This window comes from Mya arenaria, chromosome 2 (assembly GCF_026914265.1).
Source record: "Mya arenaria isolate MELC-2E11 chromosome 2, ASM2691426v1".
Taxonomy (NCBI): domain Eukaryota; kingdom Metazoa; phylum Mollusca; class Bivalvia; order Myida; family Myidae; genus Mya; species Mya arenaria.
The window spans coordinates 30,354,438-30,369,805 of NC_069123.1; the positions used below are offsets into that span (position 1 = coordinate 30,354,438).

A 15,368-nucleotide genomic window follows, 5' to 3' on the forward strand; every position below is an offset into this window, starting at 1 on the left:
AATTACGAAAAAGAATCCACAAAACGGCAAAACTGTAAGGTCGGGAAGAAAAAAGGGTTAGTCGGGTTAGTGGTGTTTACGCCTTATGAAGAAGTTAAGTTAATTTATGCTAAGTCATTCTCTTTGGCACGATGTGACCGGAGAGTCTGGTATGGTGTTGTAGGGGAGATTGGAATGTACGGCGAAAGTTAACTGGCCGGGCTTGGTGACCGCCACCAAAACTCATTAACGCCCGAGACACCTTGGTGAGAAGCGAGTGTGAAAACCACTGCGCTTACCGGACAACGTGTTTGTTGTTCCGTTTGACTATTAAGATATATTGTGTGAAGATGAAATTCAAGATATCATTTCATCGGTATTAATGTGAGGATCAATAAAAGTGTACGCTCCGTTTAATAAGTAAGAACATGTTAGTGTCATATCCTAGAGGCTACTTACTTTATGTTTTCGTTAACACATATGCTTTGCAAACAATTTATTTGCTGTTATAATATATACTCAATTGAGTGGTGATATAACACATTTGAACTCATATAAACATGTTTATCAAACTTAATGTATTGATTGAAAAACAAATACAAGTAGAATTAGTGGCAATTAAATACTATTTTAACAAATAAATAAAGTAAGTGGCATGTTAGTGACAATAATATATTTTTAACTCGTAAGGTAAAAATGTTGATTAAGAGCTATCAGCAAAATTGATAACTAAAAGTTAAAGGCTTTCCGGCTAGATATTGATTAATCATTATTCCCCTTTAACCGCAAAAATAACTTAACATCACAGGCAAGAAAACAAAGCCAAAGTGCAACTCTCTTACTTCCCTATTTCAATCACATACGGAAGTATTTTAACATGGCGATTGTGTTTGTCAAGGTCAGCTGTGTCCCTCTGCTCCACAATATCCGTAAAGTTACACTCAACATGGCACATGGAGATCTGTCATACAAAGCATTTCAAAAACGTGTCTAAATGAAGCGCAGTTAGTCCCCTTAGTATGCAAAGAATTTCAATAACATGCGGAAGGATTTCAATATGGCGGTTGTGGTTCATGACAATCTGGTATTTCAAGGCTAGCAGAAGAGCGTGCTCTGTTTGCATGACGACATTAAAATCTTTACAGTCATTGGATACTCGGTCTGAAAAGAATATATAAATGTTACACACTTAAGGAACACAATTAAATGAAAATGGTAGTAAAATTTACCTTGAAATAAGCATAGCTAAATGTTATCAAAATTATGGACATCTCACTATTTCATTCTCATTTCTAAAGTGCAGTATCTGTATAAGTTAAGAAACATTTAAAACATATGTTTACTCACCAGAACAGAACAATATCAATCCAAGAAACAATCCAATTTCCACGAACGTCAATTTTATGCCATCTAATTTATGCTTTACTTTTGAACCAGTATCATGAAGTGCTTCAATCACTTTGTCACATTTTTGGTCCGCCTTCATAACTTCAAGGTTCTGGCACTTGCTGCTGTTGTTATTTGTTGGTTCAAGAATATCTTTGAATACTGCCAGCTCAAGCAAGGCTGATTTTAGCAACAAGATCTGTGTCTCAGTTGATAGTTTCCTAAACATGTATTGTTCTTTTGCAAAAATAGATGAAAAGTTGACCATTCCAGTTACAATGTAATAACTCCAATCAGATTCTGTAATATCAGCATCCTGCAAAGCGAAAAGAAAACATATCCTGAGCTGAAACATTGGTTCTGTAATATTAAAAAAAACGGTTTTCTGTGCAACCAATTGGTCGTTTTATTTCAGATTTAACATTTCGAAACAAAACGCACCTGGTTTTGAAATAGAACTGTTAGCCTGTCTTGTTGTATTTAAGAACTGTTGACTGACATCCAAGGTCTTGTAAGAGCTGTTTCACATATATTTCCAAAACGTTAGACCTTTTCTATAATCAAGGTCACGGTTTGTCTTAAGATACCATAAAAAATTAAGGTTCTGTGATCTTTAGAGTTTTGCCTTACCTGTCTTGCCGATTTGATACCTTGCATGGCTTTCATGAAGGCTGAATAAACGTTCAGAATGAGTTTGTCCTTCGTTTCGTTGATTGACGTTGTTTTGGTGATTGTGAGCGCCTTTTTGTCATTGTTTTTTGGTCGTCCCATCTTTACAGCTAAAATGTTAAAATGTGTGAATAAACGAATGCACGTTACTTTTAAAGAGGATGAAGAACATAATTGTGTTTTTATCATATTTATTATCATACCCATAATTCATCCGTGTAATAAAATTAATATATAAGTTATTTAAAACTTCAAGTCTAACTAAAAATAAAGTAACCAAGTTATTGCATTATGACTCACGTGCTTGTGCGTCTGTAAAACGAGTTTACAGACAAGTTCATGAATGAATGATTGGTGTTCGCAAATGTTCTTCAATATTTAATTTAGTTAAAGGTAACTTCATTCTGGATCAAGTTCTTGTGGTTTAATATTTGCAATTAATCTACACTTGTGCAAAGCGTTATTTATGTCTGCCCTGAAAGCTAATGTGTGCTAATCTTGTTTTGGTCCATTAAATACGGGATTAAACAATGACAGAATGACATCACGTTCTACCTTCATAGCTCATGCCAAGGTCAAGGCATCGTTGCATTCGACAAAATTTACAGCCGTTTCGGCTTGATTTCAGGACAATGCATCGACCCGGTCGGCGGCATACGTCGTACTGTTTATTTTTACGGACGGTTCTGAAGAAAAATCCCTGAAACAGATGAGAACAAAATTAGGTGTGTTATTTTACTACCGATATATTAGATATTTATTTGATTGGTACAAAACGGCGTATTACAAAACTGTAATAATGTATTGTACCACTCTGTAAAGGTGTATGCTATCACTTTTTAAAGGTGTATACTATTACTCTGAATGGCTGTCTTAATATATCACTCTGTTAGGGTTGAATAGGTGTATGATATCACTCTGAATGGGTGTATAATATCACTTTGAATGGGTTTACGATATCACTTTGAATGGGTGTATGATATCACTCTGAATGTGTGTACAATATCATTCTGAATGGGTGTATAATATCACTTTGTAGGGTGTATGATATCACGCTGAATGGGTGTATAATATCACTTTGAATGGGTGTATGATATCACTCTGAATATGTGTAAAATATCACCTTGTATGGGTGTATGATATCACTTTGAATGACTATATGATTTCGCTTTGAATGGGTGTATGATATTACTTTGAATGGGTGTATACTATCACTCTGGGTTGGTGTATGATATCACCTTGAATGGGTGTATGATATCACTCTGAATATGAGTATAATATCACTTGGAAAAGGTGTATGATATCACTTCGAATGGGTGTATGATACCACTTTGAATGGGTGTATGATATCACATTGAATGGGTGTATAATATCCCTTTGGATGGGTGTTTAATATCATCTAATTGGGTGTATGATATCACTCTAAATGGGTATATGATATCACTCTTAATGAGTGTATAATATCACTCTGAATTGGTGTATGATATCTCTATATTGGCGTGTATAATATCACTTTGAATATACGCCGGCATATCAGAAGAAGTTGTTTGTGAAATTAATCATAATATTATAAATTAATGTATTAGTTAATTGAATTGTTTTAACGTGTATTTTATATAACTAAGTTCAAATTGATTCCCAGTGAAGTGCATTATTAGAAAGATAATTAATATTTTTTAGAGTAAGGTCCTTAGTTTTAACTGCTTAATTGAAATCACTACGAGATTTACTTGCAGCGAAGTCAAATGTAAAGAAATCTGACACTGTAAACTGTCTATATACATCCGAGTTTGTTTTGGATGGAAATTTGCCAAGGAGTTCCGATTGGAGTCGCATACCCCCCCCCCCCCCCCAATCAATACGTAGTTTTCATGACTCTGTTATACATCCTGTTTATAAGAATGCCTGTACGATTGTACGTAAACTGAGCAATGAACTGGGAATATAAGATTCACATGTCTGCGTAAAGTTAAACTGCACCACTTCATGATTTTTCAGATATACCCACGCTATCAGTCTATGCACCCGCCAAACAGGCAGCCTTGATATTTTTTTAAAACCTCAAGTAATGCAAGCCCGTATAGAATGACTGTTTTCGTAGAAGTAACATGATACGTCTATACAAAATGAAACAAATAACCTGGTTCAGTAAATAATGCCATGGCCTTTTTTGGGGGGCTTAGCAGAAAACTGTTATAACGCCTTAAATCTCTATACCGAGTTACAACCATCTTGCACTATAAGCCGTCAAATCATAAACTTAAGTCTGTTAACTGTTTCATGCGTCGGGCAGAATTCAATTACGCAGGCAGTGAGCTAGTACAAGTATTAAATGTTCTCTTTGAAGATATTCACCTCCTACACACCATCTAGTGCAAATTCAGACATAAAAGATGTATATGAGCTGCGTGGATTTTTTTTTTAATATAAAAACTTAAATCCGTAATCGTTATTTTTAGTTCAAGCTTGAATAATGAGGTAAACTTTGTTAATGCTTCAAATTTATCAACCATTTGTGACTTTCATGAAAGGTTTGCAAATGTTTTAGTTTTTTTTAAATTTATTTTCTATTATCGCGTTTCAACATGTATTCATAAACGTAAATGGTTTTGAACTTAAAGATGCACTCTTTCTCCCAAATAAGATTTACCACAATTTAATACAATTGTTGAAATGTACCAGAAAGGATGAATAAATGTCGAAAACAATTATTCTTACGAAGGATTCCGAGTTTTATTTGAAAGAAATGCGCAGAAAACACGGCATTTCTACCTTATAAGATGATAGTATATCAGTCTAAATCTTTTAGCATTCACCAATCTTTAATATTTTTGAGTTTTCAGCTATTAAAGCTGCACCCTCACAGATTTACCATTTTTACAACTTTTTTATTTTTTGTCTTGGAAAGAGGAAACTTTTGCGAAAATACCTGCAAACCAATGATAAAAGATTGCTGACAAAAGATCAGATCGCAGATGTTTATATTTTCGTTCGAAAATTAATATTTTATGGCTTAAACCGTTACTAACGGTTTAAGAAAAATGCATAAAACATCAATTTTTGAACTTAAATATAAAAATCTGCGATCTATTTTTTTGTCAGCAGTCCTATATAACTGGTTTCCAATGATTTTCGCAAAAATTGGCTCATTACAAGAAAAAAATGAAGTTTTCAAAACGTTCAATCTGTGAGAGTGCAGCTTTAAATACACGGTTACAATTTTGTTATCAGTAATTGATATTTTCCATAAATTCATTTTTTAGTAAGTAGTTAAAGATACATCACTCAAAATTTATGTTTGTTTAACATGTATATGTATTGATTTTGAGATTTTGATTTTAAGAGTGTCACTTTAAATAATTGGAAACCTGTATTTCATGTTAAATGTTCACTTGCTTTGTATTATTGACTGACAAATGAAACTGAAAGATACATACTACAATGCAATATAATAAAATATAATGGGTTTGAAAATCATTATAGTGAAAACGTTTGTTTTACATAATAACAAAGCATTCAAATTAGAGAATGTCCCTACAAAATATTTCCAAACAACATAGCATGTGAAACATTATAAATTCCTACACAATATTACAAAACAAAACACTAAACAAACTATAGTCTATCCCTACAAACTATTACAAAATCACAGCATAGTAACTGTTTTCCATAACTTGTTGATGTTATCACTGTTTTCAATGCTTTAACCAATCTTATTTTTGTTGCATGCATGAATACAATAAGGAAGGGTTTTTGTAAATACTGCTTCCAAATTTCTACTTATCTTAAACTATATGCTTTTATTTCCAGGTCACAAGCTCATTGTTATGTTTTGATATGTCATGTATGTTTGTTATTCATGTCGGAAAATAGCACATTGAGGAGCTAATGTTTCTTCTTAAGATAAACCCGACCTAAAATAATGATTCTTGTATCTTGTATGATTGTGAATTTCGACAAAGTCAACACATCATAGACTCAACTTGATTCAATCCCAACTATATAGTACAGGACACAGACTACGACTTGTAGTTATTCTCCACAAATTATTGAATATAATACAACAAGTAAGTATATATTGGTATTTGTTAATAGCATAACCTAAAAGGTACGTTTACTGTATGTATATTTTACTGTAATTATATTAGAGTATTTGTCTTGTTTAAAGTGACACCCTTATTCAAAATCAATACATACACATGTATAACAAACATCAATTTTGAATGATAAACCTTTACCTACTTACTAAACAATGCATTTATGGAAAACATTAATTACTGATTACTAGATTGTAAACGTGTATTTAATAGCAGAAAGCACAAAAATATTTAATGATTGGTAAATACTTAAAGATTTACTGTAGTCTATTATAGTCTCATAAGGTAGAAATACCGTGCTTTATACTCATTTCTTTCAAATTAAACTCGGTTTTCTTCATGAGAATAATTGTTTTCGACATTTATTCATCCTTTTGGAATATTAAAACAATATTATACATTGTGGTAAATCTTATTTGGGAGTAAAAGTAGACCTTTAGATAAATGCAAACATTTTGAAGTACCATTTTATTCTCATGCTTTGTGATTTGTTTCGAATGAACTATAATGTCATTGCACTGTGTCTTGCTACATGCTGCTGCACATGTGGTGTATCTGTCTGCATCTCGCATATGCTTTAATGAGTCTGACTTAATGCATTGCATATGTTAATCGATCATAATAATATAATTGTGTTTTTATTGCAAATCATTGCTGCTTTTTTTGCATTTTCTTTAAAATTATTTAATTAGTTTGACGCAGATTTTACAGGTTAAACATGAGTCGATAAAAGCTTTATAAAACTTAAACATATATATATATATAACACCTTGATGGTCATAAGATCGTTCACACACTCAACTTGCTGTCATTTTAAACAGAGTTAACCTCTTTCAAAAGTTGTTTTGATAAATTGCATCAGCGATGTTGATCTGTCGGGCTTTGTGTCTACATTATTTCGCATACATTTTCCACTCTCCTGCAATGTCAGCTCTTACGGGATGCCATGAAGTATGTAAATTTAGCATTTGAAAGTCACGTGACATATGTTATATGAATATAAAAACGCTATTTTAAAACTTACGAAGAATAACGTGGTACACAGGTAAATTTTGAAATGGAAAAAACGTGCAAAATCTGCCCTAGGTACATCGTCGGATACTCTCAATACACTATAACGCACCTCCACAATTAATATAATATGTATATAATGCAGTGTATTTGGGATTGCCGACGATGCACAACATCAATACTTATAAGATCTGGCGAATGTCTACCAAAAATATCACATAAAAACAGAACATACAACTCCTGGTACATGTCTACCAAAATATAACATTATAAAAGAAAATACAACCTCTGGTATATGTCTACCAAAATTTCACATATAACATAACTTAAGACTTATGCTAATTATATGTCTACCAAAATATAACATAACAACAGAACATACAACCTCTGGTATATTTCTACCAAAATATAACATTTCAACAGCCCATACAACAACTGGTATATGTCTACAAAATATAAAATTACAACAGAACATACAACCTTTGGTATATGTCTACAAAATATAACATTACAACAGACCTGACAACCTCTGTTATGGGTCTACCAAAACATCACATACAAGTTACAACACAACCTACGACATCAGGTATTTGTCTACCAAAATATGACATAATAACAGAACATTCAATATTTGGTTTATGTCTACTAACATATCACATAACAACACATACATCTCCTGAAATAGGTAAACCAAAATATATATTGACAACAAAACCTATGACCTCTGATATTGGTCTACCAACATATCACATAACACCACAACCTACGTCTTCAGGTATATGTCTACCGAAATATGACATTATAACCGAACATTCAATCTCTGGCATATGTCTACCAACATATCACATAACAACACAACCTACGTCTTCAGGTATATGTCTACCAAAATATCACATAACAACACAACCTACGTCTTCAGGTATATGTCTACCGAAATATGACATAATAACAGAACATTCAATCTCTGGCATATGTCTACCAAAATATCACATAACAACACAACCTACGACTTCATGTATATGTCTACCAAAATATGACATAATAACAGAACATACAACTTCTGGCATATGTCTACCAAAATATCACATAACAACACAACCTACGTCTTCAGGTATATATGTCTACTGAAATATGACATAATAACAGAACATTCAATCTCTGGCATAATTATGTCTACCAACATATCACATAACACCACAACCTACGACTTCATGTATATTTCTACCAAAATATCACACAATAACAGAACATACAACTTCTGGTATAAGTCTACCAAAATATCACACAGCAATACAACCTTACTTATGGTACATGTCTATCAAACATGATATAACAGTACAACCTATGATTTCAGGTAAACACCGACATGATATAACAGTACAACCTATGATTTCAGGTAAACACCGACATAATAATACTAACAGAAAAATATGTAACATGAAAATATGATTAATAGGCTCAAAGTAAAACAGTATTTTTCAATATTCACTCGAAAACACAAACATACTTTTTTGGAATGTCATACCTTACAACCTTCACAACACAGAACCCCATAATGTAGCCCCGAGCTCCTGTCACCGCAAACCCGGCATATGTGGAAACCATCGGCACCTATAAAACAAAAACCTTATTTTCCTTTCATACTTTTTGATTACATATCACCAAAGATTGCAATTGTATTGTATTTATCTGATGATCAAAATCGCTTAAAGCTATTTATTGACTGGCTTAATCATATAGTTAAAATGTTTGTGTGAAAATTCTAAAAATAACCCGAAAGTTTTGCACTGTTTTTTACAATCTTGCAATGCACTAGACGGGTTACACTATGACTAACTTTCTCACAGCATTAAATGTATTGCATTGATGCTTATTTCCAGCACTAAATAAAATACATTAAGGCTAACTTATTTTTCATTAAATAAAATATGTTAATGCTAACACTGTAAGAATTAAAAGCTATTAGTTAAGGACTAGAGAAAATACATTTAGGCTATTTTTCTCATTAGTGAGTGGTGTACATTTAAGCTTACTTTCTTAGCACTAAAAGGAATGCATTTACCCCTTTTCACAAAATAACAATTCACTTTACTGAAAAACACTATAGCTAACTTTTTCAAAACAAAATGTAATACATTAAGAAGTTTCTCAGCACTCAGTTATATTAAATTAGGCTAACTTTCTCATCATTTAATAAAAAAAAAAATTCTCATCACTAAATAAAACCATTTAGTTTGAGTTTCTTAACTATTATAGTGTATGATTTTACTAAAGCATGAATGCATGAATGAATAAATATGGTGGATAGATGCATGCATGCATAAATAAAAAAAATGAATAAATAAATAAATAAATAAATAGATAAATGAATGAATGCATGAATGAATGAATGAATGAATGAATGATTGAATGAATGAATGAATGAATGAATGAATGAATGAATGAATGAATGAATGAATGAATGAATGAATGAATGAATGAATGAATGAATGAATGAATGAATGAATGAATGAATGAATGAATGAATGAATATGAATGAATGAATGAATGAATGAATGAATGAATGAATGAATGAATGAATGAATGAATGAATGAATGAATGAATGAATGAATGAATGAATGAATGAATGAATGAATGAATGAATGAAATAAAAAAATAAAATAACTAAATAAATATAAATAAATAAATAAATAAATGAATGAATGAATGAATGAATGAATGAATGAATGAATGAATGATTGAATGAATGAATGAATGAATGAATGAATGAATGAATGAATGAATGAATGAATGAATGAATGAATGAATGAATGAATGAATGAATGAATGAATGAATGAATGAATGAATGAATGAATGAATGAATAAATCAATAAATAAATAAATAAATAAATAAATAAATAAATAAATAAATAAATAAATAAATAAATAAATTATAAATAAATAAATAAATAAATAAATAAATAAATAAATAAATTAATTAATTAATTAATGAATGAATGAATTAATTAATTAAATTTAGATATAATTTTAAAGCTAGTACGGTCTTCTTTGAGATTCGATTCTTCGGCAAAATCAAAATGAATAAGGAAAACTTTATACATTTTCTGTTAGGAAAAGTTTCAAATGATACCAAAGTTTTGTTACTTTTTGTTTTTTGTTATTTTAGCATAGCATTATGAATCACTTATAACAATATAGTATGCATTTTTTCACTGCAACTTTTCCATTTTTATTTCCTCGGTCGGATTTTGTTTCATTTATGTCTGTAGATATATACATATATCCATGTACATTGATTGATGGATAATACTAAGCTGAAGGAAAATGATATGGAAATATATAAACAATGATAACAATTTTAATCATCCCCTTAGTTTATACCAATAATAAAATAATTGCAATATCATGTACTGATATTCATGATTTAACATTTTTTATATGATTAAATTCAAACGTATAGTGAGAAAGAACACATACATATATATGAAAGGAATTGTATACGAATAAGAGAAGTTTTATCTAAACTAAAGGTTAGTATGTTATTAACTTATTGATTAAATGTGTTAATTTATTACCATGTAAAGCCGACATCGTTAATCCTGTGAATACAAGAACACTCGAAGGAGACTTAAAATGATATTATACACGTAGTGTTCGCATATAGAATTACAATCGTTTTACAATAAATGCACAACTGCACAACTGCACAAACATGCATGTCACTCTGACATTGAATGTGTCTATTAAGAAGTATAAACTTGGCATACTAATGTTACAATAGACTTTGGGAGTCGTTAATTCATGCATTTTGCGTTTGTTTTAAGAAAAGTTACGTTAAGTTTAGTTTAATTTGAAATTCGTTATATAAAAACTATATCTAAATTTACCTTATCATTCGTTTGATGATTAGTTTAAATTAGTTTAATTTAAAGCTGCACTCCCACAGATGGACCGTTTTGACAACTTTGTTTTGTCTTAGAATGAGCCAATTTTTGCGTAAAGGTCTGGAAACCAGTGATAAGAGACTGTTGACAAAGGTCAGATCACAGTTTTATTTATTTACGTTCGACAATTGATGTTTCATGCCGAAAAGCTCATTTTTTTTAAAGCGTTAGTAATGCTTTTAGCCATACAACTTCAATTGTCGAACGTAAATGTTCTAAGGACCCTGTCACACTGTGACGACTTGGATCCGCGAGTTACCACGAGTGCTGGTGAATTATAACTCGCCAAAAATACCACGAGATGACCGCGGATTCTGATGCTAGGAACATCAATTCGAGACCTGTTCGAGTTCTCTTCCATGTTAATACGAGAGTAGTACGACATTCTTCTGTTAAGCTCGAGTTTAAGCAACATCGGAACGATCTGTGAACGACACTTTTTCGACAACCACAGAGATTTCTACGAGTATGCTGATATTCCTGTGCACGATATCATGACGAGTTATTAAGAGTGAGTTATTAAGAGTGTACGAGAGAGGACGACACATGGCGAACTGGTGCTGCACATCAGGACCAAATCCCAGTTGATCAGCGTAGGTTACGCTTCGTAGCAATGGCAGATAGACTTAGAAACCTCGAACTTCTTGCCCAGATGTAAGAAGGTGATCAGGGGATGATCTTGCCATTGCTCAGCTTTCACAGTACAGGCAAAACAGAAGAAGGAGAGCCCGCAGAAGGTATTGGGTGAGGCCATAGATCATGACTAAGCGTGACTAGTCATGTCATGACTAGTCTAACACTGTTTTATCTCTTGTAAAACAGTGATTTTTACTAGTTGAAATCTTCAGGAGAAATGATACAGTGCTTTTTATTGCCGATATATATATGAACTCGCCGGGAATCGCAGTCTCGAGAACATGTCGAAGGCGTACTTACAAACTCCCAACAACTCGAACGAATCTCGAGCAGAGATCGTAATAATGTCCTCCTGAGTCGCTGCTTAACTCATAGATTGTCGAGCGACTTTAAGACGCGGCGAGAAGCTGCGACAAGTGACGACATGTCTACCACAAGTGTTCGAGTTTGTTCGACGCCCCTACCACATGTACTCCTGTACGAGACGAAATCTCGTACGACAATTTCAAACCGTTTAAAGTTCTTGCCACTGCTTGCCGAGTGTTTTCTTTATGGGAAGACATGTCTTCGATATGTTACGACAAGGCTTCGAGTCAAACATGACACCTGAAGAGTTTAGGCGAGTTGGATCTCGCAACAACTCGTAGCCTAAACTCGCTATAGTGTGACAGGGGATCTAATATTTTGTCACCAGTATTATATCACTGGTTTCGAGATATTACCGCAAAAAATGGTTCATTCCAAGACAAAAAATGAAAAAGTTGTCAAAATGGTCAATCTTATTAAGATTAAGCGTACTAGTAGTTCCCGACCCTCCACGTCAGGCAGCACGATGCAACATTATGATATCCATAAAGACACGGCCTCTCAGTCAGTACAAATTATTTTGAGGACGTTATAAGCCTTAACGGTATATCGTCCACAAGTACAGGGACCCTTTTTCTGACATGGTAATGCCATAGCTGTCACCCGGCCTCATTTAGACACAATTCTGCTTACAAAATAGAAAAAAAAACACTTTTAAATCACAATTTCCGCATAGGTCAAGCATCTGATCTTGTCGCCTAGGGTCCATCTCCCGCAGCCATTATGCGGCTTGGCCGATGGAAATCGAACGCCTACAAAACGTTGAGCTCATGCCAACTATAACGCCTACCTCAACATGTTCACACACTTACACTTGCTCAATCAATGTACTCCTTTTTTTAAACAATTTTACAGATGTCTGGATTGTTGGGGATTTGATCCCTTTCTGGGCTGGGCAACAGTACACCCACCAAGGGCGGGACAACCTTGGGCTTGACAATTCAGTCGCTTGCCTCTGTTTCCGGGGAGAGAAGATCTGCGACGGACGATAATTTATTGAGACCCGAGTTCCCTTCCTAGTTAAACAACAAGAGGTCGTCCTTCTTCATTTGAGCGGATATGACCTGTTTTTCCATATACAGCCCTTGTTTGGACTTCCATTCTTTTATACTGGCATAAGAATTCCCTTTTGGATAAATAAAAGCCGTCAACGGGTAAATCGGTTCGGTGAGGATAAAGTTAGGAGGACAGAAAACCACAGCTTCCTCAATGTTGACATTTCCCTGGATGACCATGGTTTCTTTCGCCCAGAGGGTGTTCATCTCAATTTTCTTGGGCTAGAGCTCTATTTCAATGTTGTTTAAGGACGCTATATCTCCATGTTAAATTTGTTTGGTGGAATATTGCATGCAATTTTGTGGCGTGAAAAAAATCGTCAGTCGTGAGTTAGTCGGACTAAATGCAATGTCAGTTTAATCAAATCGAAACAACTTTTTTTGTTTTATCTGGGCTTGTGACATTCCAGGCGATTGGAGGAATTCGCAGTTGGGCAAAAAATATTTAAAAATGGGATTACAAACTTAATACAACACACCATGCATATAATCCAGTATCTGGAATTTCAAGGTTCTTTAAGGAGCCTGCGGCATATTGTTTATGGCTGGGACGTCCTAGTACTTGGCGTACAAGTGGTTGCGTTCTTGCGTTATTGCCGGTCTATATAAAAAATGCATTGCCTCATTGTTAGCAATCAGTTCATTTTATCTGCAAGACATATTTGCTGTGTCAGTTGTTGATTTCAGCACTTGGTATTCTTTATTATACACTGGTGTTTTCAGGACATTTGCGATACATAGTTATCACACTAAACATATAGCATCAGCCCGACCTTCACTCGGCATGGGGTCCGTGTCCATGAAATTAAAGTATAGATGATATTGGTTTTCTTGACAGCAGATTGCGTACGACTTTCAAGCGGGACTGAATCGTAGGGAGAGGGGGCGGGTCGAATCAAAACAATGTAACCCGTCACTGACTAAACTGAAACAACGTTGAACGTCATTCGAACTTCATTTTCTGTACAATGAAATTTGCGTTCATTTTGCAGCTTATCAAGGTCATGCACATGTAATACACATACTAAACATTCTTGATCAGTTTTCTTTATACACGCGATAATTACTACAACCCAAATCATTATTACCACAACAAATTTAGAAGTGAAAAGGGGAAATGTAAATATAAGAACTGATTCTTATCTTATTTTTCATGCGGTCAAACAGTTTGAACAATCGGCCTCGATAATGTAAAACTGCCAACGCGCATTTTAAACATGCAACATGGCCGAGTGTTCATACTATATGTACATGACACCAAATACTTAATTGTTAATGGTTTCTCCGAGTAGGCAATCAAGGCCAGGACATATGTAAGTCTTCTATATGCTCGAATACGCTTACAACTTCGCGCACACTTAACAAGAAAGCACGGGAGGGCATGCCGCTCAACAATTTGTAACATGAAAGGTTTACATGTTCCCAATGCAGGAAGAAGGGAATTTGAAGACACAAACACATCATCAAACCGTTGCAAAAACGAAGTTTAAGCCATTCGTCCGTGCCCCTTCCCTCTTCTATGTATATGTATCAACTCTATTATCTGTTGTCATGAAAATCGCGTGATGCTGATAAAAACTACTTGACTGGTTTACAAATATGAAATTGCCTCAGATATAACGGTCATTGTTTACTTTATCTAACTACTTAACATACATGACTTTCTGGCCACAGTGCAGTGTTATTTTAATTATTACCATTGTACATACATTCGTGTAAAAGTGTGACCCTGAGCCTCCCTTGGAAGTGAGTCATTGCAACAGTCAACCCGAACAATATATAAGGGATCCCATTTGACCAGCACCGGCCGCTTCTGTTATTTGGATTGATTAGGATGTCAATCCGGTTGTAACACAACCTTTCCAGGCTCTTTTTATTTCATGGAGGATGCCTTGGGGTAAGGCCAGTACGGGCACACCTTTCAAACTTTAAAAAGAAAGGGAGAGAACTTGTAGAGAGTAAGTTGATAACTGGAATACGGATATTGTACCTACGTATATATTATCTGCTCGTCCTACGGGACCACTGCGTAGGAAAAAGGTTTGGAAGTTGACTTTGCTATATACGATCGACATTTAATAAGATAATCAACTCTTCAAAGCCCGGTGTGCAAGTAGATAAAGCGTCCACTTCCCGCTGTTTGAAGTAATGGTGCATTACGATTATCAAAAAACACGAAACTTTAATGTCTGTACTCCACACAAAATCATCAAGCTATGTCGT

General features: G+C 33.8%; 1 protein-coding gene across 1 annotated transcript; it reads right to left on the reverse strand.

The window, feature by feature from the left end:
- Positions 1 to 462: 462 nt before the first annotated feature.
- LOC128244027 (ecdysone-inducible protein E75-like) lies at positions 463 to 10,869 on the reverse strand. The gene is made up of 6 exons (XM_052962049.1): positions 10,720 to 10,869; positions 8,668 to 8,753; positions 2,590 to 2,734; positions 1,996 to 2,144; positions 1,327 to 1,681; positions 463 to 1,140 (listed from the first exon to the last, which is right to left on the reverse strand). Exons 1-6 carry the CDS (start codon positions 10,733 to 10,735, stop codon positions 944 to 946), a joined length of 948 nt encoding a protein of 315 aa, XP_052818009.1. The 5' UTR covers positions 10,736 to 10,869; the 3' UTR covers positions 463 to 943.
- Positions 10,870 to 15,368: the final 4,499 nt, after the last annotated feature.